At 42.5% G+C, this 25,205-nt stretch overlaps 1 protein-coding gene across 5 annotated transcripts in view; it reads left to right on the plus strand.

Moving 5' to 3' along the window:
* LOC127567886 (BTB/POZ domain-containing protein 3) overlaps positions 1 to 24,824 on the plus strand; it is a 52,206-nt gene extending 27,382 nt beyond the window's left edge. For 2 of the 5 annotated variants that reach the window (XM_052011055.1, XM_052011053.1), the window contains exons 2-6: positions 2,199 to 2,319; positions 8,343 to 8,559; positions 11,116 to 11,206; positions 12,361 to 12,479; positions 22,898 to 24,824. In XM_052011055.1, the coding sequence (XP_051867015.1) occupies positions 2,289 to 2,319; positions 8,343 to 8,559; positions 11,116 to 11,206; positions 12,361 to 12,479; positions 22,898 to 23,930 (1,491 nt within the window). In that variant the 5' untranslated portion in view covers positions 2,199 to 2,288 and the 3' untranslated portion in view covers positions 23,931 to 24,824. Of the gene's footprint in view, positions 1 to 2,198; positions 2,320 to 4,369; positions 4,538 to 7,755; positions 8,560 to 11,115; positions 11,207 to 12,360; positions 12,480 to 22,897 lie in introns of those variants that run through there. The other 3 variants (XM_052011056.1, XM_052011057.1, XM_052011052.1) reach the window with 3 other exon arrangements.
* Positions 24,825 to 25,205: the final 381 nt, after the last annotated feature.

A 25,205-nucleotide genomic window follows, 5' to 3' on the forward strand; every position in this document is an offset into this window, starting at 1 on the left:
TCTCTTAATTCTGTCTCCACTAAACATGACCTTTCTCTCCCTCTTTCACTTACTCTCTATCTCTTGCCCTTTAAGCTTACATCTAATCCTTGTCCTTTTCTTTAATTTCAGATCAAGGGCTCTGAGCCACATAAGGAGAAGGGAGTGGGGCTGGGGCAACCAGATGCAATGCCACTCCATCTGACTTCATCACACCAAGTGCCACTCTGAGTTTGCCCCCATATATGATATGGCAGCTGGACTGCAGGGGAGCACTGCTTGCAGTGAATCACAGGGCACAAGTGTACAGGAGCAAAGAGAGCAGATTTTGCCTCGTGCCAGTGAGTGTGCTCGTGTACCACCTGTGCTATGGAGGTGTCATATGCCAGTCTGAGGTGCCCAGTGCACAGAAGATGGTTGACAGGCACCTACAAGGAGATGCACAAAGGCAGAGTGCTGGCAAGCCAGGGCAATGGGTCCAAGCCCAGAGGAGTCAAGCGGACCATGAAGACTATTCCATCCAAGATGGAACAAATACTCAGCTCTCCTTCAGCTTGACGGTGGCATCAACATGGTGGAGCATCTACTGATGACTCTTGCAGCTTCCTGAAGGCTAGGAAGTTTGTATGGCCACCACATTGGCTCAGTGGGAATTCAATATTGATGAGCTTCAAGAGCATCATGCCTCAATTCATGAGCAGAGCCTACAGAGAGCTGAGACGCAGTGCCAGGACACTGGCCTTGGCTTCACTGGACAGACACCCGTTGTTCTGTCTCAGGATGACAGCAGGCCTGCTTTCCCCAGCACCTCCTCTGCTAGCATCCATCTTGGTATCACACAATCAGCCAAGCCAGGCCTCTCCAGTCCGGGTTGATGTATTGCAGTGTGCAGACAAGGACTCATAGCCCTGAGCTATTGGTGGCCGCTCACTGCCACTGTTCAATGTATCCTCAATGGGAGTCCAGCAACATTGCACCTCCCAGACCCCAGCCACAGAAGCTAGGCCATGTTGGGGCTCCAGGAGAGGTAAAAGAAGCAGACACCATAGGTGAGAGGGTGCTAATTATTCTGGTTAATTGGTACCCACAGATTGGATAACGTTGTTAGAATATTATTTTTTTCTTGGCTTGTTGCTGCTGTTACTATTTCCGAGAAATCAGGCTTAGACCCACCATACCTGTTAGAGGTATATAAGATGGTGAGAGGTATTGGTCGGGTAGATGGTCAGAGGCTTTTCCCCAGGGCTGAAATGGTGGTCACAAGAGGACGTAGGTTTAAGGTGCTGGGGTGTAGGTATAGAGAAGATGTCAGGGGTAAGTTTTTTACTCAGAGTGGTGAGTGCGTGGAATGGGCTGCCGGCAACGGTGGTAGAAGTGGATATGATAGGGGCTTTTAAGAGACTCTTGGATAGGTACATGGAGCTGAGAAAAATAGAGGGCTATGGGTAAGCCTAGTAATTTCTAACGTAGGGACATGTTTGGCACAGCTTGGTGGGCCGAAGGGCCTGTATTGTGCTGTAGGTTTTCTATGTTTCTATAATCTGCACTTTTATATCTTGATGAAAATTCTAAAATACATCTCGTGGACAATTCCAGTTTCAACCCAATGCCTGTAAGCATACATCACATTCTCCTTTATTGCTGCTTTCTCATAATCCCCAAAAACATGGATGTTATTGTTCTAGTGATTATTATAGTCATGCTTTAGCACCTCATCACTTTAAGCTCTACTGATATTGTAATGCCACTGGCATAAGCAGTAATTGCTCTTGCAATGTCAAATGATCTAAAAAGTAAAGGAAAGACTTGATAGCAGCGTTCCTACATACAGCATGGAAATACGTCCTTAGAGGATCAAGCACCCACTTGCACTAATCCTTCACTAATCCCAATTTATTCTCCCCAAATTTCCATTAATATCCCCCTCCCAGATTCTTCCAGTCAACTAAACACTTGGGGAAATTTGCAGCAGCCAATTAAGCTTATGACCTACACACCTGTGGGATGTGGAAGGATACCGGAGCATCCGGAGGAAATCCATTCAGTTTTTGTTGCACAACAGTGAAGATAGCCCATCCCAAGAGAAAAACGCCCAAAGAATACATGCAAGCAATTGGAGTGAATTTTTAAAACTATTCCATCAACTTCCTGCCTGCAAAGAAATCTTATTACTAAACAACGTAAGTTTTGAAATAATGAAAATTTTAAAAAAATTGCAGATGCTGGAAATCTGAAATGAAAAGAGAAAATTCTGGAAACACCCAGGAGGTCAGACAGAATCTCTGGAAAGAGAAGCAGAGTTAACAAGAATGTGCAAACTCCACAGAGTCAGCACCCAAGGTCAGTATTAGATGTAGGTCACTGGAGCTATGAGGCAGCAGTTCTACTAGCTGTGCCATTGTGGTGCTCATGTTCCTTTGAGAACTCCCCAAAACACTTTACAGCAACAAAGAGATAATGAGTTTCTTCAGCTGTCCCCCTATCTGTTTCTTCAGACTTGAGCTTTGCCTTTCATAGTATAAGTTAGAAAAGAGCCAAGATTTACCTCCCATTTGGGAGTGATGACAATATGTCTCTTTTTGGCAAGTCATCAAAAAAACAGTTTCTATTGACATCACTGTCAGCCAATGAGTTGTGGGCAGGATGTGCGGTTCAAGTGGGCTCAGACCAACTGTCGATTGTGCATAAAGCAAAAGTAATTTATTCAGAGAACAGTCTGTTTAGAGAGGAGAGGAAACAGAACTCTTGACAGCAATTACAGCAACTTCTAATAAAAACAGTAATTTTTGCAGAAAAATGCAGTGACTGGAGGCCGGTTACATTATGTGCATAAAATCAATTTTAATCACTTACAGTAGTGAGATACCACATGCAAAGGTAATTGGACCTGCTGGCCTTATATTGGATGAATATAACCCGTGAATTTGTGATATCACCAATGTTATTCAGAGAATTATCTACTCATCGATTACCAGTGCTCAGCTCTTGAGATCATAGATCATGCAAAAGTCTTGCTTGTACCCATGATACTGTCTTTGCTTCCAGCATCACCAACCAACCTCACTGCATGAGCACAGTATCAGTGCTGTTTGTTTGAGATAATCCCGTTTTAGATTTGAGTTATTACTGTTGAGTCATTATTCACATTTTTTTATAACTTTTGTTTGTACCATAATAACTTTGTCCATTACCACCATCTCCATTTGAGAAGTAACTTGCCCGCCCCCTCATTTAATCTCCCAGTAAAGTAAATGTTTTTATTTTCTGTGCTTCTGTAATTCTGAATAGATTAACTGCAGGCATAATTATTACCACCAGCAACATCCTCCCTCTCTCTCCCATATTCCATACAAAGTGCAGTAGCAACATATTCCTTCTGTCTTCCACTTCCATCTTTTCAAAAAGAAAATCTGTGCCAAGGATGGATGAAACCTACTTTGCTCATAAATGTACCCCGCTCCACATTCCATCCAATTTGTAAAATCATGCTGCAAAGAATGAACTCCGAAGAGTGAAAACCTCACTTCCCACCAAACCCTCTCCCACCCCCTCCAAAATAATTGCCAAGCCAGGTTCTTGTGTGCCATGAAAGTCATTTTTCACTTCAACAATAGTAGTTACATCCATTGTGCATTTTAATATCGGGATGTCCAATGTTTATTTTGGCTGGTAGAATTCTGATTAAATCATTTTTTTACCCACCTATTAAAAGCATCAACCATGTGCATGTATGGCGCACCTTATATATTCCTTGCACTGCTACAATCTCTGCTACTAGAAGTAAAACATGCACCTTTTTCAAAAAAAAAGTAGCCAGCCTGCAGATACTCACTGCAAAGTCCTGTGTTGACAGCAGAAAACAGTCTGATTTGAAAAAAGCTCCAAAATTTGCATGGTTGTGGAAATTAGGCAGCCAATTTGTGACATTGAAAACTGTAGAACATCCAGTTAGGACATAGATTGCCAGATGTCTCGGATATAAACCATTGAAATTCTTAGTGCTGGTGAGGCTGGGATTCTAATAGTCAAATTTTCTGCATATTTATATACAAAATGATTTGCCCATTGGAGTATTAAAACAGACCTTATTGGTTGTGCCTATGCTGTAAAAAGGAATCAACCTCCTCTTGGAAGAACATTTGTAAGGAGGTGCACAATCTGGCACACCTCAATTATTAGAGGAAGCAAGCATGAATTCTGAAGGTCATGAAATACAAATGAATTAAGTTATGTTGTCAGCAATGCTCTGGTCATATAATAGACTTACTTAATATTTTACAGGTGCAAACAATTGTATAAGATGCTAGTTACATGCTCTGCTATAGCTTTGCATTTAAACCAGCACAGCTAATTATATTTCTGGATCTTGTATGTTGTTTGCTATTAATAGGAAGTAGAACTATTCAAATGAAGTACCACACAGGAACGTCACTAACAGAAAACAAACCCAAAATACTGGAGGTGCAGGAAATCTGAAATAAAAGCAGACTATGCTGGAATTACTCAGCAGGTTGGGCAGCGTCTCCAGAGAGGGAAGAAGAGCCAGATTCCGATTCGGGTTAGTTTATTGTCACATACACCAGGATGCAATGAAATTCTTTGTTTGCAATGAAGCTCACAGTTTAAACAGTAATAAAAAGTACAGCTATAAATACAGCGATGAGCACAAAAACAATGGAATGGTGCAAAGTATAGTAGTGCAAGCTGAGGTAGTGCAAAAAGAAATGCTACAGTGACAATATCGGAAGAGGTAGAGTTAAGGGTTCGAGAACATGACATTTAAAGTTTCAGGATGATCAGCTTTCATATGTTTTGAAGTATGCTAATCAAAAAGCCTGTACATTAGGTCCCTTTCAGTGAGGAAAAGTGCAGCTGTTTAGGAGTCAGCATTTATTGTACTAACACAACAAACAAATATCTATGCTGTTATTCCATTGCAACAGTAAGAGTGTGCTGCACTTGTTAGAAGGGCCTTATTTTAGAATGGACTGTAAACTGAGACCCTGTATGCCTCTAAGGAGGATGTAAAATATCCCACAGCACTTTTTCGAATGAGTTTTCTGCAGTTTCATATTTACCCCTCTGAAACAGGTTTTCTGATCATGATCACACTCTTTATGTGAATTTGCTGTGCACATGTTGATTGCTGCATTTCTTAATTATAATGATTACACTTTATTGGATGTAAAGTGTTTTGGGATGTCCAGAGGTTGTAAAAGTAGCTATGAAATGCAATTCTTTCTTTATCTGCCATTCATTTCACCCTATTACCATTGTTAGTTTTTGGGCTATTAACTGTAAACATAACCAAGTCTTGGACACGTCCATGCACATCAAATGACCTGTTTTACAAGAGACTAACTGAATACTGTGGGGATGCTTGTTTAATCCTCTTTTGAAGAAGGCAATTCCTTCTTTTTGTGAACCTTGTAACAGTTCTACTAAACACAATTGCTCTTAAACTCCATCACTGCCCACAGCTAATTGTTTCTGAAAGATAATTAAAAACATGCAATATTTATTAATATGAGTTTCCTAGAGAATAGACAAACCATTATATTTAGTGTGTACCTGTATCTTTCCATCACCTTCGATGAATGTTCCACAAAAGTCTTTAGATAACTGAGGCAGTGCATTATAAGTAAATTGTAGGTCACACAAAGACTTCAACTGATTGTACCCCCCGATCCTCTCCTTTTCAGACTTTATTTAATTTGAACAGTAGTGTTTAACATTATAAAGTGTTTTTAATACTTCCTGTTGTGTCAAATAAAGTGCTCTTCACCAGCCTCCACTATAAACATCCTGAGCTAGAAGCAAGATCGAGTGCTACTTACTGAGCGACCCAGGCACAAGCACTACAGTCATGAGCTATTGTCGGACTTTGAAATTCCCTGGAGCTTCATCTGAAGTGAACTGGAATGATTTTATTGTTTCCATCGACTACCTTTGATTATTTCTCCTAAAATGAACAGATCATTTTTAATATCAAGAATAACTGTCTTTAAAAGTAGGAATGTAGCTTTTGCAAACATATGACAAACTGAATTGAATGTAGATCTCTTCACCGTATAATTAGAAGTAAAGAAACCCCACTTCTTAAAGGGCAGACCACAGTGATTTTGAATAGAAAACCTTCAGTCTGGATTTTCACGTGTGCTGCTGTGTCCAGTTGTCCTTATCCCTGCATTATGGTCTATGGATCAATATGATATCTGAATGTAAACTAGAATTCATATTGGTATTGGTCAGTGACTTGATGGTGGAATGAGCTTTACAGTAAAGCCCGTAAGCAGAGTGCATTCAAATAGCAGAGCAGACAGTCTACAGCATTATTTGACAAGAGTCTTTCAACAAAACTCAGAATCAGAACTGCAACAACTTGTCTTGCTGAGGCTGATTTTCCCAGAACAATGTGAGAACACTGAGTGAAGTATTTCTCTGTAAAAGCTGTGCGTTTTTATGTTGTTTGAAATGACCTGATGTTGATACATCATAAGTACTTGCTCCATTCCCACATCTGGATCCAGAACCACTCCTAATATTCAGATTCCCAGTTTTTCCTGAGTCATAGTATCATACAGCACAGAAATGGGCTATTTGGCCCACCATGTACATGCCAACCATTGTATTTATCCATACTAATCCCTTATACCTGCATTAGGGATCCATTGCCTTATTTACCTTGGCAATTCAAGTGCTTGTCCAGATATTTCTTAAATGTGAATGCTGTCCTTGGACAGCTTGATGAAGAGTTCCCTGTGTGGGAAACAAAAATCCCCCTAAGATCCCCTCTAAATCTTCTACCTCTCACCTTATATCAATGCTCTCCTTTTAGACACCCCCAGGCATGGGAGAAACAAGTTCTACTGCCTTGAACTTTGTAGTCAAACTGGAGGATGCAGTCTAGAATGTTTGTACCATAGCAGTGTGAAAGAAAGACTTGCATTTATATGGTTCCCTTTCATGAATTTGGGGCACCCCAAAGTGGTTGGTGGCCGATGGAGTACTCTTGTTATATTGTAGAAAACGCGCCTGCAAATTTTGCACTGCAAGGCCCAGAAAGAGTAAGATAATGATAATGGCCAGATGATCTTAGACCTTAATATTGGCCAGGACAGTAATGAAGATGCCACATGTTCGTATTCAAATGGAGCAATGGGACTTTTCACATCTGCCTGAGAAAGTAGTTTCAGGTCCCATCAGAAAGACAGCACCTCAGACAGTGCAGCCCTCCCTCCGACAGTGCAGCGCTCCCTCAGAATTGCGCGGGACTGTCAGCCTAGGTTTTTGCGCTCAAGCCTGGAGAGGAATTTTACCCCTCTGCCTCCAAAAAAAAGCCCTTCTCAGAACCAAACGTGCAAACCAAGGCTGGAATAACAGAAAGGACGAGGGCGGAATCAATCCCAGTCACTTAAAACAGTGATCGATGGGGAAATACCCAATCATGTCCATTCTGGCTCGGCTATACATTGCCTTTACAGGGAGAACCCCCCCCCCCCCCCCCCCCCACCCCGTCCCGTCCCTCACTACATTATTTGAGCTTTTTCGTAAGGAATGGTGTGATATTGACCTGATGCAGTCTCTGTGCCGCGGGGAGAGTAGATGAAGCTTTGGAGAGGCACCGGATAGTGGTCCGTGTTTGCCTGCGAGTGCGAGGCGGTCCATTGCCCCTTTAACTGCTGCCGCTGTGCATTGACTCTGAGTATTTACAGTAGGTGTCAGTATAGTTTCTTGCCCAGTCGCTGCCGGGGCTCCCAATGCTGGCTGGTAGCCACTCTCCGTCTGCAGGAGGACAATCTCGGTCGCTGTTTTCTTTTTTTATCGTTCCCCTAGGAAAATAAAATTCTCAGCAACTTCCATCATTCGACAACCGCCTTGAGAACAAGAGCTGAACTCTCAATAGAAATTCGACGAAGTGCATGCAACAGAGAGAGAGAGAGAGAGAGAGAGAGCAGCACATGAGAGAGAGAGAATCTTGTTTATTTTTAATCCGATCTGCGGCAGGACCCAATTCATAACAATTAGTCAGCAGCAGCCGGAAAGATCCCCAGCTCTGCACAGCTGGAGGGATAGTGCAAACACACATCTGGAAACTGCATGAGGATGCTGGAGTTACAGCCAAGAGCGCGGTTCCTGACCTCGGATCACACTTGAGCACAAAACAGGGGGTGGGGTAAAGGTTTTACCCCTGCAGGGAAGAAAAATCGGGGGAGAATTTAAACCCTCTAACATTGACCTTCTGTCCAGCCCGCGTTAGCTTCCTCTGCACCTCCAGCCGCCCGGCTGCCGATCAGATGCACCCATGGTCGATGCCAAGAACAGGAACATGAAGTGTCTGACTTTCTTCTTGATGCTTCCAGAGGCGGTGAAGAAATCCAAGAAGGCATCGAAGGCCAGCCGGCTGCCGGTGTGCTACGAGATTCTAACACTAAGGAAGAGGATGGCCGCGGAGATGTACAGCGCCAAGAAAGTGGCCGGCCCCAGCATCAGTGTCCAGAGTCACCAGCAGAACCTCAGCAACAACAACACCGTCCAGGGGACGAACTGGCAGGGGCTGTACCCCACTATCCGAGAGAGGTAAGAATAGGAGACCATCCACCCGCACCCCTCCGATAAAAGGTGTTTTGTCTGCCTACTACCTGAGTAAGCTTCCCTTCTCCACAAGTATCAGAGTCCACAGGTAACCAAGCACAGCTTTCCACCTAAATCCTAATCTCATCGACCGGTCAGGTTGCATTTTTCCGTTGTAGATGGGAGACAGTTTGTAAACTTAAGGTCTATTCTTGCGAATTTGCTCCGTTTAATGATGGCCTGGATTTAACTGCTTTGTTATTAACTGCAACTAAACAGTTGACAGGAATCGACCAGCCTTGGATAAGGTGTTTAATTTGATTTTTTTTTAATTTTCCTGTGCTATACCCTTTAGGGCAGCGATAAAATAATTGGCACTGGTTGTCATGGAAGCCCTAGAAAGGAGCTGTTATTTAAAGGAAATTGCTCACACTGGGTGCATTTCTGTTATTTTTTTTCAATGGGTGATATTTGTTTAATACTCTGAGCAGCATCCAAGAAAGGGCATTTGCCCCCAAATAATAGAAGGCTGCGCAATGCGCTTGTAAAAACTGGTTACGTGCTGCTTAAGGAAAAAATACACTGGTTTTAACTTCAATAAAATCCATTTAGCTAAAATAACAATTGTGGTGGGAGCGAGCTTTCAAACCTGCCAGCTGCCCACGGAGCAGAGAGGGAAGGAAAGGGTTTCTCTGACAAATGCGTTGAGGACCAGAAGGCATGGTTGTAAGATCATGAGTAAACGATGTAGAGGGAAGAAGAGGAGGAATTCGTTCTTCCTCGGATACTTGTTGGGGATCTGGAATGAACATCCTGAATGGGTGATGGTAGTTACTTTCACAAAGTACTTGATTTCAAAAAGGAATTTTGGACGGGCACTAGAGTTTGTGGTACTTGCAGAGCTATGAACCAAAAACATACAAGGTGGGTGTTGGAGCAGTGGCTGTATGGGAGAGGTGGTTGGCTGGTGGGGCTCTGTTCCTCTGTGCTTTGAAATAAACAGGGCAGGTACCATGGTGAAAATCTCCCCATCCCCCCACACCGAGCTATCAGTTTTAATGTATCAAGGTTAATAAGTGTGTAGAATCATGGCAAGTATATGACGCAGAAGAAGGCTATTTGGCCCATTGTGACCATACCTGTTGTTAAAGAGCCATCCAGCCTAATCCCAACTTCCAGCACTAGTTCCAGTCCATAGCTCTGTAGGTCACAGTTCTTCAAGCACATGTCCAAGTACCTTTCAAATGTGATGAGGGTTTCTGTCATTGTCACACTTTCAGGCAGTGAGCTTTGCATCACTATCATCCTTTGGTTGAAACAGTAGTTCCTCAACTCTCCTTTAGTCCTTCTACCAATTAAGCATGGCACAGTGGCATAGCTAGTACAGCCATTGCTTCACAGTGTCGGAGACCGGATTCAATCATGACCTCGGGTGCTGCCTGTGTGGAGTTTGCATGTTCTCCCTGTGACTGTGTGGGTTTCCCCTGGGTGCTCCAGTTTCCTCCCACATCCCAAAGACATGTGGGTTACTGTCATTTGTCCCTAGTGTGAAGATGAATGATAGAATCTGGAAGGAGTTGATGAGAATGTGCGGAAAATAAACTGGGATTAATGTAGGATTGGTTGATGTTTGGCATGGACCCAGTGGGCTAAAGAGCCTGTTTCCATGCTGTATTTCTCTTTGATTCAATTACTTTAAATCTACGGAGACACGAGAGACTGCAGGTGCTGGAATCTGAAACAACAAGCAATCTGCTGGAGGAACTCAGTGGGTCGAGCAGCATCAGTGGGAGGGAAGGAATTGTTGATGTTTCAGGTCCCGAAACGTTGACAATTCCTTTCTTCCCACAGATGCTGCTCAGCCTGTTGAGTTCCTCCAGCAGGTTGCTTATTACTTTAAATCTATGTTTATGACCCTCTGTTAAGGGAAGTAAATTATTTTTCATTTTATCTAAGCATCTCAAATTTTTATATACCTCAGTTTAGTCTCGCCTCAGTCTCCCCTGATCTCAAGAAAGCACCCTTTTCAACTTTCCTCACAGTTATCATTTTACAGTCCTTGTCACGTCCCCATAAATCCCCTCAGCAACATCTCCAGCACAGTCACATCTTTTCTGTTATCTGACAACTTGAATTATGCACAGTTCTCACACTGTGGCTTAACTGTTATTGTATAATGTCCTAGCATAATCTCCCTGCTCTTATATCCTGCACCTTGGTGAATAAAGGAAAACATCTCATAGACATTTTAAGCACCTTATTGACCCATCTTCCTACCTTTAAGATTCTGTGGACTTGCACTCCTAGTTTACTCTATTACTTCCCACCTCACACAAGACACATTATCAAAGTCAACTGGCAAATATATTTTCTGGGGTTGGGATTAAATGTTGGGAGACTGGAGGAGGAGAAGGGTTTCATTGGACATCTTAGCTTGAATTAGGTTAAATGTTTTTATGAACGTTGGGTATACTTGGGGTGACATTGCATTTATCTGTGTGACATTTTCTGATAGAAAGCACGTGTAACTTTTCTTCTCTCTGCCTCCTCCACCCACTCTAGAAATGCTGTGATGTTTAACAATGATTTGATGGCAGATGTTCATTTTTTGGTCGGACCACAAGGTGGGACCCAGAGGTTGCCAGGACACAAGGTAAGCAACATATGTTATGGGTGTTAAATGATTATTTAACAAGCATCAGCATACACCATTAAATGAATCACAATCTATTTGCTTAACAGGAGCCATTTTTATAACTGCAAGCAGCCACGTACTAAAGATGTGCTTTTTAAATATCACTCTTCTTTCGAGACTTACAATGTTTGCAGCACTTAACATTTTATACAAAGCTCAGAAGTCTATATTTAAAAATGTGAATTATATTTGTAGACGTCATGGTCTCAAAGAGTAAATCTGGTATTTTAAAATTTTGCATAAGTTACATGCTTTAGGTAACAGGATGTGGTAACTATTGCAGCACCAGTGCGTGGAAAACATAAATGTGGGACGAATATACACTTGGTCTAAAAAGCTACATTTATTCTAAATCTGACCTTGGAATACATGATGCTGACATTTAGTGCAATAAGTTTCTTGCTGTTCCATTCTCTATCATGATCTTGTTCAACAATCAAGACTTCTGTTAAGAATTTCATAAGTTCAGTATCCAATAAAAGCATTTTGCCTCATGAAGCATTGATGTTACACCTCACATTTTCTAATTAAAAGTAACATTTAAAGATAAGCAAGCCCACTCTCTTCAGGTGAAAAATTGGCTTTCAAAGCTGCCCAAATTTTCTTATCCCATTTAGGCAGTTTGTTTTTTGTTGCAAGCATGTTTTAATTATTGCAAAAAATGATTTATTTTTCCCTTTGCTGGGGTTGGTAGAAAAGGATTATCTGTTAAATCTTTTAATCACATGTAAGTACCACATGCAGTGTGTACTGGTTGGCCTCCTTCTTATTATAATATGATCTTTTTCACAGCTCTGTGACCAATGCAAAATGATTGGGAATCCCTTTACACCAGAATCTGGGTCATCATTGAAGTGTCTGTTGTGTGGGATCAATGTTCATGGTTGAATCCTAGTATACCTTCAGGAAAGTAACATAGTGCCGCAAATTAGTTTATTTTAGCACCATATAAAATTGCAGTTTCATCTGCAGTTTCTTGTTAATGCCTTGGGGTGCAGTTTATATTTTTTAGCAAGTACAGACTTAGTCTTTTGCACATTGGTGAGTATCTATGTAGGAATGAAAGTCCATACTGCTGTTTGAATTACAACTAGTCTTCTTTCCTCTTAAAGTATGTTTTGGCTGTTGGGAGCTCAGTATTTCATGCAATGTTTTATGGGGAACTTGCAGAAGATAAGGAAGAAATTCGAATCCCCGACGTTGAGCCTGTTGCTTTTCTCGCTATGTTGAAGTAAGTGCTGTCCTCTGTTAATTAACTCTGTTCAACTCCCTTCAGTAAAGAAGTTTTGTTATGAAAGAAATGCTGTCTATGTGAATTAGGAGTGGGAGTGAATAAAGTGGAAATTATATTGTGTCAAACATAACCAGATATCTGTTGTACCCTTGCGAAAATGTCCAAAAAAGTTTAAGGTTTATTCTGTCAATATTGCCTTAATATCGAGTTGTTCAATTTTGTTGCTAAAATTAGTAACTTAGCTTTGAACTTCCAGCAGACTTTATTTGTTACCTTCAAAAAATAGTAGCCATGACAAACTTAAGCACCACCATCTATAATCTAGAACTCACATTGTATAACTTATCCAAGCACCCAACAACAATTTGAACTTTTTTTATGTATAAATATTCATTTAAGGGATGTCGGCTTCACAAGCTGAGCCAGCATTTAATTGCCCATCCCTAGTTGCCCTTGAGAAGGTAGTGGTGAGCATCCTTAACTTAGTAAAATATCTGAAGGCATATCACAGGAATATTATCAGACGAAGTTTCACCACGAGCCACTTGCAGATTGATAGGAGAGCCGGCTAAAAGCTTGGTTAGAAAGATAGGTTTCAAGGTATATCTCAAAAGGGAGGGAAAGTGGGAGAAAGAGGTAGGTTGAGGGTAAGATTGTGAGGGTGAGATGGTAAGGGTGAGAGGGAGAGATGGATGGATGGTTTGAGTGGGAGGGGGGGGTGATCCAGAGTTTAGCATCTAATGAGCATAAGACGTCCTCCCATGATGAAATATGGTAGACAATAGGAAGGAGTAGTAGTGCCACTAAGCTTACTCAGGGAAATAGGATATTTTCTCATGTAAGTAAGCTTCCATAGTTTGAAGAGGAAAATTAGTACTACACTTCCTCATTCTTGACATGTTCTATAAAAAAATCTCTACAATTGTATAAAATTTAAACAAAATCCCATTTTGTAACTGAAGGCAGAGCACCCTCATCATGAGTTCCTCTGTGAAATAGATCAAGAAAACCTTCTTTTAACTTTGGATATAAGCAATCCTCATCCTGCTCCCAAAACTAGTGTAGTGCAGTTTTATTTTAATTCAAAGGGTGCTTTGCATGCCTCCAAGGCTGAATGGGTCTTTTTATTGGTAATGAGATCATTCTACAGGGCTCAAACTTTAGATATTAACTTCCCATGCAAACAGTTGCTGTTTGCAAAGTGTATCTGTGTACAGGCAGCATTAATGTCGTCAAGTACAACTATTTGTTTTAAAGGGTTCAATAATTAACACGTCTGAAAATAGGACTGAGAACTTGATGTCAACTTGTGTGTGTTAGTGTGAGTGAGTGAGAGAGAGAGAGAGAGAGATTTGATTTTTCTGCAGACAATATTTACCTTCACGTTAAGTTTTAAATGGGTCATACCAGGGAACTCTCTTGATTTGCCCTGAGGTCTCTGGTAATTTATAAAAGTTAGCGTACTCCAGGGAATTCAGTGTGAACACAAGGTCAAATGGAAAGAAAATTCCATTATGCAAAGTACTGAATCCTGAGGCATTGTGAGAATAGTTCTTTAGATACAAGTGTTTCGACACAAGCCCTTATGGGATTTGTAGTTGAAATGAAAAATACTTCATATGCTGGAAATAAAACCAGAAGATGCTGGAAACTCAGTTGGTCAGGCAGCGTCTCTGGAGGGGGAAGCAGAGATAGTTTTTCATGTTACTTATTATTCATTAGAAACTGTGTAATCTGTAGTTCTTTTCTTGATCAGCAGGTTTCCAGTTTGAAAAACTGCACCATTGGATGGTTGGGTTCTGGTGGGGTGGGGTGGGTGTGGTAATGGTAGAGGTGTGGGTGGTTGGGTGAAGTTGTGGTAGGTTGGGCAGGACCGTGGGGGTATTGTGGGTTTACAGTGGGGTGTGGTGATGTGGGGAGGGTTGTGGTGGGATGGGTGGTTGTCTGATGGGTTAGTTGGGCTTATGATGGGGTTGTGGTTGGGTGGATGGGGTGCTGTTGGGAGGGGTGTGGTGTGGTGGGCAAGGTTGTGGTGGGTGGACAGGGCTTTAGTGGGTTAGGCAGAGATATGGTGGAGTTGTGGAGGGTCTGGTGGGATGTTAGGGCAATAAACCTCTCCCAGAATTGCAGCAGCTGTAATGAATATTTGAAAATCAGATGGTAAAGCATTAGTAGGATTTTTTTTGAATAATTTGCTTTGCTGGGGTATATTTATTTGAATATAATCACCATTTGTTTAAATAACTGTTTACAGTTGGAAGAGGTGGTTCATATTTCCTGTCGGTAGTATTTTAGAAAAACTGCTTTATGTGCTCATACCAAATGCTTGTCAGGCATTTACCATTTTAATAGAACTTTGAGACATGTGTCTAGAGACCCCAAGCTTCACTGACAACCTCCAGACCCACTTCACCCCACCCCCACCTGAGCGCGCTCTCTCTCTTTCACACACACACGTACACACACACACACACGCGCGCGCACACGCACACCCAATGGCCATGCCAAGCTAGAGCCTGCATCTGTGGCCTGAAGGGGTTCACGGTTGGCTCAAGTTTTGTTCCCTGCATACATCGCTACAGCTTTGAATGTGCTAAAAGTGCAGTGTCACTGACCTGGATGATCCTGTATTTTATACCTCATTTTCCACTTCCAAGGAAGCTCCACTCTTTGAGAAGGTTTATGTGACAAAGAAGAGTTGCAGCCCAAGCATTGTGTGACATTCAGCTCCACTGGGTGTGAGTGGTGGGTCCAGACATTAGCCCCTCTCTGTGGCTGCAATTCTTCAGGATGTCACTTCAGAGGGGGGAAAACTACACTTAGCTTCTTTCAATCCCTTCAGGTCGAAATCAAAAACAGGAATAATGAAAGAAGGCCTTGCATTTGTGCGTGGTCTTTCATTGATGTGTGCTTTTCCTAAGGACTCTGCAGCCAATGGTGTGGTCACTTGTTGCCATGTAGGAAACAGCACCAATTCACTCACAGCAAGCTCCCACAAGCAGCATTGCGATATTGACTATAAAATCCGTCTTTTTGTGGTGCCAACAGAGGGGTATGTTGCCTGGACAAAAGAGATATTTTCCTAGCTCTTCTTCAAAATAGTGCCATGGGGCCTTTAATAACAGCTGATGAGAGGGCAAAAGAGGCCTTGGTTCAATGTCTCATTCTGATCGAGGGCACTGCCTACAGCTCAGCGATCTCTCAGTACTGTACTGGGACAACAACCTACTTTTTCTCTGCTTAAGATGCTGGAGTGGGATTTCCATTCACAGCCTTGTGACTCAGGTGAGAGAGCAACGAACTGCGCCACACTCACTGAGGTGATTGGGAAGCAGCAATAATTGTGCAAAAGTCTTTTCACTAATATTTTGGGTTATTTAACAGTCTAGAGCCAAGCATGGGCTTAATTTTGTTTTAATAATCCACCTGAAAGTAAATTGGATTCTAGTGGGGCTTTCAGGATGTCCCCAAGCACTCTGAAGCCAATTAAGTATTTTTTGAAGAGTAGTCATTATTGGCAATGCATAAACCTTTTCTTCCAATTCTGAAGACAATATTTAATGCCTATGAATTGGAAAGCCATTCAAGCATTAAACATAATAATATCAAGGCTATATTCTCCTTTAATTTTGAGCGCATTCAATCACTGGCAATAGAGTTGCTAATTACTTGAGAGCAGTAGTCTCTTTAGTCTCAGTGATACAATCTGAATTTACCAGTCTCCAGTTAGATTTTATGAAAATCAGTGGAATTGAAATAGCCCCATACTGCAGTCTGGAAAGAAAAAAACGAGAGACAGATTGAATTGCAGCTTTGTATATACTGCACACATAAAGAGCACAAACTGTGGATAGAATGTGCCAAAAAAAGATGTTCCCTGTAAAAATTTCTCCACCTTTCAAACCTTGCAAGACGAAGTAGAGGTAGTTCGGTTTGGCATGTCAGCAGATATCGTTCTGGTCTGATTTTGAGTCTTGCCACACAGCAACTTTGATCATGAAATACAGAACAGAAAAGGACCAATTACTGTCAATAAAAAACTTTGAGTATATAATGTATAGTTTATAGATACTATCGTGCAGATTGAGATGCTGCCCAAGTCACCAACTGCAGGGTTTTACAGTGCATCAGTGATTCACTCTCACGTCCTTATGATTAAAAGCAATTGGTTTTATTTATCTATGGATGGCTGACGCAGATTAATTAAAGTGATTACAAAAACAGGGAAAGCTGGAAGTGTTCAGCAGGTCAAACAGCATAAAGTGTGGTATGAAAGACAGTCGACTTTTCAGGTCGAAGGTCCTTCATCAGAACTGGAAGAGTGAGAAGACAAGCATGTTGTAAGTTGCAGAGAGGGGGAGAGGTGGAGAGAACAGAGGGAATGTCTCAGATAGTGTGCACACCATGGTTGTCAAGGTAACAATTACTTTAAGAAGCAGTTAGAACAAAGTGATAAAAAAACAAGTTGAAATACAGGCGACCCCTGCATTACGGCCATTTAAGTTACAGAAATTCTTCCTTACAAAATTCACAAATCATGAACCAAAAAATTTGAGATATGGAATAAAATTAGCTGTCACGGAACTTATGTGAACAAATTAAATCAACACACTATTTTCAATTCGCTTTTCTTGACACGTGCAGATGACGCAGTTTCACGTTACGGAAAATCATGATGCGGACCCTTTTTTGAGGAAAGCAACCCCCCCCATAGTGTGGGGGTTGCCTGTGTAGCAAATTGAAACAGGGAGGTACAACCACTCCCGTGAAGAAGAGTAGAGGGTTACCTGAAATTGTTAAACTCAGTGTTAAGTTATGAGAGTTCTAATGTGCATAGTCAGAAGGCGAGGTGCTATTCCTCGAACTTAGGATGAATATCAGAGGAGCAATATAGGAGGCCAAAGGCAAAGATGTCAGAGTGGGACTGGGGCAGAGACTTCACAGATCAAGGCTCAGGATCACCCTTGTGGACTGAATGGAGGTGATTTGCAAAGCCATCAGCCTATTTACCTTCGGCTTCTCCAGTGTAGTGGAGATCACGTTGTGAGCACTGAATGCAGTACACTAAATTGAAAGAAATGCAAGCGATTATCTGCTTCACCCGAAAAGGCTGTTGGGTCACTGGATAATGGGAATGCAAATGGTAAAAGAACTGGTGTTACATGTCTGTAGCTGCATTGGGAAAATGCCATGGGAAGTTGTGTAGTTGGTGGAGGTGAAGGAATGGACCAAGGAGTTCTGGAGATGAAGTTCCCTTTGGAATGCTGAATTTAGTATATTCCATTCAGTGCTTATGAGGTGGTCTCTCCAAGGGCCAACCAAATGCAGATTGGGTGGCCACTTTGCAGAACACCTTGGTTCAACCCACAAGGATGACCCTGATTTTCTAGTCACCATCATATTAGTTCTCTGCGTCAGTCCCACTCTCGTCTCTCTGTCTTCAGCCTATGTTGCTCCAACGATGTCCAGCATAAATCTAAGGAACACCGCCTCATCTTCCAACCAGCACATTACAAACCTTAGGACTTAATACTGAATTTAACAATTTCAGATAATGCTCCATTTTCACATATTTAGCAGTACCTTACTGTTTCAAATTGCACCATTTGTTCCAAATTATTCCCTTGAATAATTACTTTGGTCTTCACCCTGTCAGAGGCACTCACTCTATTCTCTCTATTCCTTTCCCTCTCCACAACTTAGCATCTCACTTTGCCAGTTTTGATCCAAAACATTGACTCCCTCTCCCCATTGATGCTGTTTGACTTACTGTTTCCGGCATTCCCTGGTTTTCTTTACAGAATTCCAGCATATGCAGTTTTTTGTTGCAATTAATTAGTGGTCCAAAAAAACAGAAAATGCTGGGAAAACTCAGCAAGTCAGGCAGCACCTGTGGAAAGAGAAACAATCATTATTTCAGGTCTGCAACCTTACGTCATTTCTGCTCTGTCTGTCCTTTCTGTGTTACTGGCCTTCCCTTATCTCGCAATAGCTAACTACACTTTTCTAATGTTCTAACGAAAGGTTGCCGACCCAAAAATGATCGTTTCTCTTTCCACAGATGCTGCCTGACGTGCTCAAGTTTTCTAGTATTTTCTGTTTTTCTTTCAGATTTCCAGATTCTGCAGTTTTTATTGCAATTAATTAAAGTGGGAGTTTGGAACACAATAATTAGGTTATTATATTAACAGTTAAGTCTTGGATGGGGGAGACATGCCCAGTAGTTAATGTTGGCTGAACTCAGTCGAACGTATGACAGAGACAATAGCATTGCATTCCCAGTGAGGTTAATAGGTTAGCCCTAATCCAGCATGAATTCCTCTGAAGCTCTTACGAGGTCTGAGTGTTTGTCAGATTGTTTTGATATAATGTTGCCTTTTTCCAGTTCTCCTTCTACAAGGATATTCCTGCTGTTCCTTTCACATTGGATTTCCTGTTTAAAGTTTGCTTGCTTCCAGCAGTCAATCATTTATGAATTGATGATGCTGAGTCTCTTGACATCCAGGATGGTATTTCCATCTAACTTTTATCAGCTTTGTTGATTTCTGTTCTCTCTGTCCCTTTTGATTTACTGTCCTTCACATATCTCGCTGTAACTAACCACATTTTTCCAGTGTGCTGACAGCATTTCTCATTCTTTTTTCCCATCATCCCTTTTAATTCTGGCTCCCATTGCTTGGTTACAAGATTTTTAGCTTGTACACTTATTCTCACAACATCATATCAAAACTCTCTGACAAACACTCCAGAAGACCTGGAAATAAAAGGTTGGCATCAGTAAAATTCAAAACTGTTAGAGTGTTGTAGAAATCCAGTGTCCTCCAGGGATGAAAACCTGCTATCCTTGCCTGTCTTGGGCCCATTGTGACTCCAGTCCCAAACCTTAGGCAACGCAAAAAGTGCTGGAAGAACTCAGCAGGTCAGGCAGAATGTGTGAAGGGAAATGGACAGTCGACCTTCTGGGCCTTGACTCTTAAGTGACCTCTGAAGTAGACCGGCAAATTTTTCAGGTGTACACAAAAGCATATACCTTCTTTCTTCTTTTTGAATATCCAGATACAGTTATGTCTTACAGTGTTTTTAGTTTGTTGATGTTAATGGTTTTAGAATTCCTCGTTGAGTTCAGGGGAGAGGATGTCAATAAGGTGGTTAGGAAATGAGAAAGAATTTATTTCTTAATTTTTTTGTGTGTCCTGATTGTGTCACTTCACACAAGAAATTAGAATTAACAGAGAAATATCTTCTTTGATGGCTACTTTTGTAAGTTTTTTTCAGTTTCCATGCATGGCTTTGAAGCACAAAGGAACAGATTGACTGGAAGTAAAGATCAGGAGAGATGTAAATCAGACTGTCGATTCGCTGTCACCTGGTTTACACTGTCGCACAACTTGAGATCTGCTTCTGAGTGCTAATGACGTTGTTCAAATATAAATAGGCTTGCTATTGTAATAAGAAGCTGTTCCTTTAGTAAATGGTTCAAAGACCAGGGAGGACAGATTTATTATTTTGACCAGAGGTACAAGCAGGATGTGAAGAAAGACTTGTATGCAGAGCAAGGCTATAATTTGGAACTCACCACCTGGAAGGATGGTGGAAAGAGAATCAATCGGATCCTTCAAAAGGAAATTGCAGAGGCATTTGAAAGACAATAATTTTGTAGGGGGACAGGGAAAGAGCAGCGAGTAGAACTTATGGCATTTCTCTGTTAGGAATCACCATTAATTTGATGGGCCGAGTATCCTCGTTCAATTCCAGAAGTTTTCTATGATTCTAATGACTCCAAATCACTAAATGAGGCAATTAAAGTGCAATTTTAAATCAAAATAATGGACCTCTTTTTCTTGGTTCATTGCTCCCTCTCTTTCCTGCTCACTCTCAACTTAAATATCAAGGTTTTATCTGCCTGGGTTAAGTCAATCTATCTTATGTTCTGTTTTTGCTCTTTCTTTGATACATTCCTTTTTCTTTATTAATGCCTGAAATAGAGTTGTCACTGAACGGCTTTATCCCTAAATGCCCTTAAGAGGGCGGTGACTTGTTGGCCACTTCCAAGGAGAGTTAAATGCCAACCACATTGTTGAGGGTATGAAGGCACATATTCTTACAAACCATCACTTGTCTAGGGACAGTATTGAACTAGATGGGTATTAATAACAATCTGATAGTTTCATGTTTGGCCTTATGGATAATAGCTTTTCATTCCAGGTTTATTTAATTAACTGACTGCATTAATTTAGTGGGATTTGACTCATGTCTCTAGATCATTAGACCAACCTCTGAATCATTCTGCAGTAATGCACTTACTTTGCCACTATGCCCAATAACTTTCCCCTGCCCACATTCTGCATTTTGGAGTTGAGACATAAAAATACTGGGTTTAATGTAGGTAAAAACCAGAATGAAAGGATTTTATACTTCCTCAGTAAAAGCCAAAAGAGTAAAGAGCAAGATCGATAATGGTTAATATGTAAAAGCATGGCATGCATAGAATGGGCTGTGCCAAATAAATATCCACAGCAGATGGGCAGGGACATGAGAACTGTCAAGTTCCACCATAAGTCTCAGAACTATTACCACAAGTTGCAGAGGACCAAGACTTCATACAGTTGGTCTGATCTGCAGCTTTTCACTTTAAATAATTACTATTAACTTAGTGCAGCAGAAAACCGGAATTCTTTCAGAGGCTTTGGATGCTGGGAGTCATTTGAAGGCTGAAATGAATAGATCACCATTTAGTTTAAGGTGTCAAAGCAACTGTAGCAAAGGTGGGTAAACAGATTCGAGGTGTGGATCAGCCATGATCTAATAGATTGATGGAGTGGACTCAATAAGGATCTACACTCGATGTCCTTTTTGGAAATGAGGCTGGGCAAGTGACTGATGTGTCTTTGGGGGAGTACTTTGGGACTAAAATTCTATTCGTTTCAAGGTGGGTATGGAAAAAGAAAGGACTACAAGTTAAAGCCCTAAATTGGGGTAGGGCTAATTTTGACGGTGTTAGACAGTAACTTGCAAAAGTTGATTAGGAAAGGCTGTTAACAGGTAAAGGATGGCTGGCAAGTGGGAAGCATTTAAAATTGAGATAGGAAGAGTGCAGGCCAGCGTGCTCCTGGTAGGGTGAAAGATTAGGGAACCCTGGGTGACGAGGAATATTGAGGAGAAAGAATGAGGTACCTATATGTTAGGTATAGGCAGCTGGGATCAAGTGGGTCCCTTGAGGAGTATAAAGGATGTAGGAGTACACATAAGGAGGAAACTTGGAGGGCAAAAAGGGGACATGAGATATCCCTGGCAGATAAGTTAAAGGAGAATGCTAAAAGATTCTACAAGCATAGTGGACAGTGAAGAAGGTTGTCTAAGGATACAACATGATCTGGAAAGTGAGCAAGGGAATGGCTGATGGAATTTATTTCAGACGAGTGTGAAGTGATGCATTTTGGGAAGTTTAACAAGGCCAGGACATACACAGCGAATGGCAGAGCCATGGGGAGTGTCATTGAACAGCAAGGCCTTCGGGTACAAGTACATAGTTCCCTAAAAGTGGCAACACAGGTAGACAGAATGGTGAAGCAGGCATACCGTATGCTTGCCTTCATCGACCGAGGCATCGAGTACAGGAGTTGGGAAGTCATGCTGCAGTTGTACAAATCATTGTGTGCAGCTCTGTCATAATGCTATAAGAAGGATTTAATTAAGCTAGGTGCAGGAAAGATTCACAGGTACCCTGCCTGTACTGGAGGGCTTGAGTTATAAGTAGAGATTGGATAGGCTGGGATTGTTTTTCCTGGGGCAAAGGCAGCTGAGTGGTGGGTGACCTTACAGAGGTTTATTAAATTATTAGGGGTATAGATAGGGTAGATAGTCTCCCCAGGGTGGGAAAGTCTAAAAACTAGAGAGCATACACTTAAGGTGAGAGGGGAAAGATTTAAAGGAGATCTGAAGGGCATGTTTTTCACACAGAGGGTGGTGGGTATATAGAATGAGTTGCAGAGGAGGTACCAATACAACATTCAAAAGACATTTGGACGGGTGCATGGATAGGAAAGGTTTAGAGGGAGAGGAACCAAATGCAGGCAAATGGGATTAGATAGGCATCTTGATCAACATGAATAAATTGGGCCAATTGGCCTGTTTCTGTGCTGTATATCTCTAAGAATCTTTGATAAACTATGTGGCCTTCTTAGAAGTTGCTAAGGTAGGGAGGCTTAGGAAAGTAAAGAAACATTATCCCAGCACTAAAGGAGGTTTCATCCAGACCCCCATTGGTCAGTTGCTTTGGTAGCCCCCATATATAGAGACTGAACCAGATCCATTTTGCTCAGGTAAGCCAGTTCATAGCTGGGTGTCCATCTCGGGATAGCACAGATAGCCTGCTTCCCTCCCACGGCTGGTCATCTCTTGGTCTCCTTTTGCAGGTACATCTACTGTGATGAAATCGAGCTGGCTGCAGACACAGTCCTGGCTACCCTCTATGCAGCCAAGAAGTACATCGTCCCTCACCTCGCTCGAGCTTGTGTTAACTTCCTGGAGACCAGCCTGAGTGCCAAGAATGCCTGCGTGCTGCTGTCCCAGAGCTGCCTCTTTGAGGAGCCCGAGCTGACCCAGCGCTGCTGGGAGGTGATCGACGCCCAAGCCGAGCTGGCTTTGAAGTCCGAGGGCTTCTGCGACATCGACTACCAGACGCTGCAGAGCATCCTGAACAGGGAGACCCTCAACACCAAGGAAATCACCCTGTTTGAGGCGGTGCTGAACTGGGCGGAGGTGGAATGCCAGCGGCAGGAGTTGCCCACCAACATCGAGAACAAGCGCAAGGTCCTGGGCAAGGCCTTGTACCTCATCCGCATCCCGGCCATGACACTGGACGACTTTGCCAATGGGGCGGCCCAGTCCGGGGTGCTGACACTCAATGAGACCAACGACATCTTCCTGTGGTACACAGCGGTCAAGAAGCCGGAGCTGGAGTTCGTGTGCCGGCCTCGCAAGGGCCTGGCCCCCCAGCGCTGCCACCGCTTCCAGTCGTGCGCCTACCGCAGCAACCAGTGGCGCTACCGGGGCCGCTGCGACAGCATCCAGTTCGCCGTGGACAGGCGGGTCTTCATCGCCGGCTTCGGCCTGTACGGCTCCAGCTGTGGCTCGGCCGAGTACAGCGCCACGGTCGAGCTGAAGCGGCAGGGCCTCGTCCTGGGCCAGAACTTCAGCAAGTTTTACTCGGACGGCTCCAGCAACACCTTCCCCGTGTGGTTCGAGCACCCGGTGCAGATTGAGCCAGACACTTTCTACACAGCCAGCGTGGTGCTGGACGGCAACGAGCTGAGCTACTTTGGGCAGGAGGGGATGACTGAGGTGCAGTGCGGGAAGGTCACCTTCCAGTTCCAGTGCTCCTCAGACAGCACCAACGGCACAGGCGTGCAAGGCGGACAACTCCCGGAGCTAATATTCTATGGCTGAAAGACAACAACACGCTGGAAAGCCCTCCAGTCTGCCCTTCATTCAGCCTAGTGTGACCTGCACACATTACAGAGCAAATCATAGACTCAACCACTTGCAGCTAAGAAGAAGTCACACCCTGCTGGCTGCAGAAGTGCTTTCCAGCCCAATCCCAATTTCCAGCTCTCGGTCCAAAGTTTTGTAAGTTGCAGCACTTCCAAGTGTGTATCCAAGTACTTTTTTTAAACCGGCATGAGGGTTTTTGCCTCGGAGTGTTCACGGGGGAGGAGGGCAGTCAGGGGACTGACTGTCTTTCCCTCTCAATTATTATAAAGCACATTAAGCAAGCATGCATATGTACAGAATATGCCTCTGTTAAATGTGCCTATCCAAAAGTGGTCAAATTTAAATTCCTGCATACGCCCTTTCATGCCCATCTTTCAGGCAATGAATTCCATATCTCATCATGTTTGAATGAGAAAAATTCTCCAAAATTCTCCTCTTAATACATTTACCAATCACCTTCAATCTATGCCCCCAGATATTGATCTCTCAGATTCTTAAACAGCAGATCCCCCTTAATTTAATATGGCTCTAATTTAATCTCCTCTCATCCTCTTTTGTTCCAACCTAGCCAGTCTTTCTAAATAGTTAAAATCTAGCAAGTATTACAAATTGATGGTCTCTTGATCGACAGTTTCATCTACATCTATCTGCAGCCATATGCTGTTCTAAAAGCAACTCTAGCTGTTTCCCTTTTCTACGCAAACAATAGTTTATTTAAGGAAGGATGTACTGGCATGGCAAACTGTTCAGATTGATTCCTGAGCTAAAGGTGTTAATTTATGAGCTGCTTGAGCCTGTGTTCATTGGAGTTTAAAAGAATCTGTGGTGATCTTATTGAAGCCTTTAAGAACCTGGGGCGGGCATGGGGGGGGGGGGGGGTCGTGAGAGGGGGTGCAGACAGGGTGAACAGAGGATGTTTCCCCTTCTGGGATAATCTAGATCTAGGGGACATAGTTTTAGAACAAGGTGTCCCCTGATTTAACAGGCATGATGAGGAATGCCTTTGAATCTTTGAAATGTTTGCTCCAGAGAGCTGTGGAAGCTGAGTCATAAAATCTATTCAAGGCCAAACTGGACAGATGTTGGTCTACAAGGGAGTTGAGTGTTATGGGGACCAGACAAGAAAGTGGAGCTGAGACCAAGATCAGATCGGCCATGATCTCAATGAATGGTGGAACAAGCTCAAAGGACAATGTGGTTAATTCTGCTCCTATTATGTCCATGTGTTTA

The sequence above is a fragment of the Pristis pectinata genome, chromosome 3, assembly GCF_009764475.1.
Source record: "Pristis pectinata isolate sPriPec2 chromosome 3, sPriPec2.1.pri, whole genome shotgun sequence".
Lineage (NCBI taxonomy): Eukaryota > Metazoa > Chordata > Chondrichthyes > Rhinopristiformes > Pristidae > Pristis > Pristis pectinata.